General features: G+C 43.6%; 1 protein-coding gene across 1 annotated transcript in view; it reads left to right on the forward strand.

Annotated features, from left to right (window-relative positions):
• DNAH10 (dynein axonemal heavy chain 10) overlaps positions 1–3,809 on the forward strand; it is a 161,990-nt gene that overhangs the window by 10,737 nt on the left and 147,444 nt on the right. The window contains exon 5 of the mRNA XM_003796031.3: positions 1,959–2,074. Coding sequence (XP_003796079.1) covers positions 1,959–2,074 — 116 coding nt within the window. The remainder of the gene's footprint in view (positions 1–1,958; positions 2,075–3,809) is intronic.

The following is a 3,809-nucleotide window of genomic DNA, read 5'->3' on the forward strand; positions in this document are numbered from 1 at the left end:
TATGTGGCTGGCGCCTTAGCCGCTTGAGCCACAGGCACCGAGCCAATACATTTTTCAATAATGATACCTTGTAAGTCGTAAGTGTCACTTTCAAGGCCAGCACTAGACTTTTTTGCTGCCACTATAAAATATAAATAATACGAGTACTGTCTGCTAAATTCATGAAATAAATAAATAAATTACTTACCTAAATTATCTGAATAGCTGATTTGTTGACATTACTTGTTTAACTAGCACTAGCACACAGTACAATGTGTATTGTCTGAGAGACAGTTACAAAATGTTTTCGTGGTTGCCAATGCCAAAAAAATGCCATTGTTCATTAAGTCTAAACAATGGTGATCGAATTCTAACAACTGATCAACAATGTGAACTTTGATAAGCAGTTCTTGATAATTAGTTCTCAACAATTATTTGTTATTATTAAAGTTTAACATTATAAAATTAACCAAAATAATATAAAACTCATATCCTGGCAAAATCATGGCAGCCGAAAACTGCATATTCCCTTCTCGTTCTCCCGCTGTTCCCTAGCTTGTCGTGCATTCTTTCTAAAAATCGAGACTTTTTTAAAATGCCATGGGACGAGGGACAAATTGTTAAAAATTGGGACTGTCCTGCCAAAAGCAGGACGTCTGGTCACCTGATAGTCATGCCTGTAATCCTAGCACTGTGAGAAGCTGAAGAGTTCGAGATTTGTCTGAGCAAGAATGAGACCCAGACTCACTAAAAAAATGAAAAACCCAGCTAGGTGCTGCAGCAAGCACCTATAATCCCAAAGGCTTCCAGGAGGCGAAGGCAGCAGAATGCCCTCAGCCCAAGTCTGAGGTTGCAGTGAACTATGATGTCACTGCCCTCTGCTAAGGGCATAGGGTGGAACTCTTTCTCAATAACAACAACAATAAAAAAGCAAAAACAAACAAAACCCCCCTAAAACCTGTGTGTTGGAAGGGTAGGCTGTTTCCAGGAATGAAACAAAAGATGCTTTGGTGATGAATTAGGGGAACAATTGTCTGGGAGTGGAGACAGGCAAAGTCAGTCCCACAGACAGGGCAGCTTAAACAACAGACATTTACTCCTCACAGTTCTGGTGGCCGGGAAAGCCAAGATCAAGGTGCTGGTAGATGTGACACCTGGAAGGAGCCTAATTCCTGGTTCACAGATGGCTCCTCCTATCCTCACGTGGTGGAGAAGAAGTGAGCTCTGCGTCTGTCTTACATGGGACTGATCATCCCAATGTGCCTTCATGACTTAATCACCTCTCAAAGCCCCACCTCCTAATACCATCAAACTGGGATTAAAGTGTCAATATATGAATTTAGGGCCATTTAGTCCATAGCAAGGTATCCAGCAATCATTTCTAGACAACCCCCATTATTTGTTTTTGTCCAGCTTTAGATGCTCCAACCAGATTAGTTACTGTGTACTCCTCTGTGCCCTGCTTATACTGATCCATCAACCACAGGATTGGCCAGGTGCAATGGCTTGTGCCTGCAACACTTTGGGAGGCCGAGGCAGAAGGGTTACTGAAGCCTAGGAGTTTGAGACAAACATGAACAAAAGTGTGACCCCAGCTCTACTAAAAAAATAGAAAAATTGTGGTGGGCATCTGTAGTCCTGGCTACTTGGGAGGCCGGAGCAGAAGGGTTGCTTGAGCCCAGGGGTTGAAGTTGCTGTGAGCTATTGATGCCACTGCACTCCAGCCCAGGCAACGGAGAGAGACCCTGTCTGAAGCAAAACCAGAAACCAGAGCCACAGTGTGTCAGTGTTTATTTCAGCTTCTCAAGAGCCCCAGGATTCATTTAAATACAAGAAGAGTGTATATTCTGAGTCTGTGCGCAGCACTTTGCTTTAGTGACTGGAGAGGGAGAGGAAGGAGGTTTCTGTGCTGGAGGAAGTGTTGCCTCTTGGCCGCCCCATCCCCATCTCATGTTGTCTCTGTGTCTGCTCCTATATAGAGACGGTCACTGAAGCTGTTGACATGAGGGAAGCCATGGAAATCATGCCCGAGGTGCTGGAGTATGGAATTATAAATGCGAATGTGCTTCATCTTCTGAAGGATATTATAGCTCAGGTAAATATGGAGAAAGGAAGAAATCCCAGCTTTCTGAAGACCACTTGATTCGTTTCTTTCTTCTTCTTTTTTTAACATTTTATTTTAGATACAAGGTAATTGTTTTATGTTGTTGTTGCCGTCTTTGGCAGGGGCTGGGTTTGAACCTGCCACCTCAAGTATATGGGGCTGGTGCCCTACTCCTTGAGCCACAGGCGCCACCCCAATTCGTTTATTTCCTAAACAGGTAGTGGGCAGCTCTGGAGGTGCAGGTGCTGGTCCTGGACCTGAGGGTAAAGCAGTGAACAGGGTGCGTGATATCCCTGCTCTTTAGGGGCTTCTAGTGGGGGAAGACACAGAGCACAAACATCAGCAAGAAGACAGCAGGTAGTGATAAGTGGCAGGAGAAAAATAAATCCTGGTGAGGGACAGAATGGACTCTGTATGCGTGTGTACGTGTGCAAGTGTATGTGTGTGTATCTGTTGTGCATGTGTATGCATGTTTATGTGTGTATGTGTATATATGTGTATGTACATACATTTCTGTGTATGTGTGGGGGTGCAGGTGTGTGCATGTGTGTGTATTTATGTGTGCGTGATATATGTATATATGTGCATATGTGTGTATATGTGTGCTCACATGAATGTGTGTATGTGTGCAGGTGTATATGTGTGTGCGTGTGTATGTGTGTGTGCGCATATGTATGTGTCTATACATATGTGTGCATGTATGAGTGTGTGTGTTTGTGTTTTTGTGTGTGTATATGTGTGAGTATGTATGATCTGTATAGGTGTGTATGTGTATATGTGTGTGTGTGCACACACAGGGGTAGTAGTAAAGGATGATGGCCTTGCTCAGGAAGTAATGTCTGGCTTTCTTTTTAGACAAAATATGAAAAAGCTCATCAACAGGCCATTTCCAATAATGATAAAGTATTAGGAAAGTGCAATAAGGAAGGACTAAGGAGGGCCCCAGGACAGGCTCCTCTGGAGCTAGCATTAAGTTGAGACTGAATAAGCCGAAAGCATCAGACGTGAGGATTTGGAGGAGGAGCATTCTGGGGCAAAGAAAACAGCAAGTACAAAGGCTCTGAGGCAGGAACAGGGCAAAGGGATGGCCAGTGTGTCTAGAGAGTGGTGAGGGACAGTTGGGAAGAAGGATGGGTTTAACCACTGCTAATGTCCTACAGATAACCCCCCATGTAATGTGGAAGAACATGCCATAATTTGCCTAATGCTCTACTGTTGTTACTCTGTTTACCATTTAGACTATTAGAATCATGTCTAAAGGACATGAGGGTCAACTCAAAGAATTTCACATTGGCCAAAGATGGGACATTATGATCTTTGAGTTCAACAATTGCACTGGATCGAAACCAGTGTTTCAGATACATTCAAATCTACCAGTTTATAATGATTTTTAAAAATCCTAATGGATCGCTTTTAGAGGATGGTAGGGAACCAATTTATTATTTGGAAAATTGAGCCAAAAAAGAGATGCTGCCTTTCCTGTAGTAAATGTACAAGATCATCAAATAGTAGATGAGAGAAAGTGTGTCTTTATAAAAGTATTCCAGTTAGCCGGGTACAGTGGCTCACACCTGTAATCTTAGCACTCTGGGCAGCCGAGGTGGGTGGATTGTTTGAGCTTGGGAGTTTGAGACCAGCCTGAGCAAGAGCAAACCCCCCATCTCTAAAAATAGCTGGGCATTGTGGCAGGTGCCTGGAGTCCCAGGTACTTGGGAGGCTGAGGCAA

This window comes from Otolemur garnettii, unplaced genomic scaffold, assembly GCF_000181295.1.
Source record: "Otolemur garnettii isolate 467f Iridium unplaced genomic scaffold, OtoGar3 scaffold00099, whole genome shotgun sequence".
NCBI lineage: Eukaryota > Metazoa > Chordata > Mammalia > Primates > Galagidae > Otolemur > Otolemur garnettii.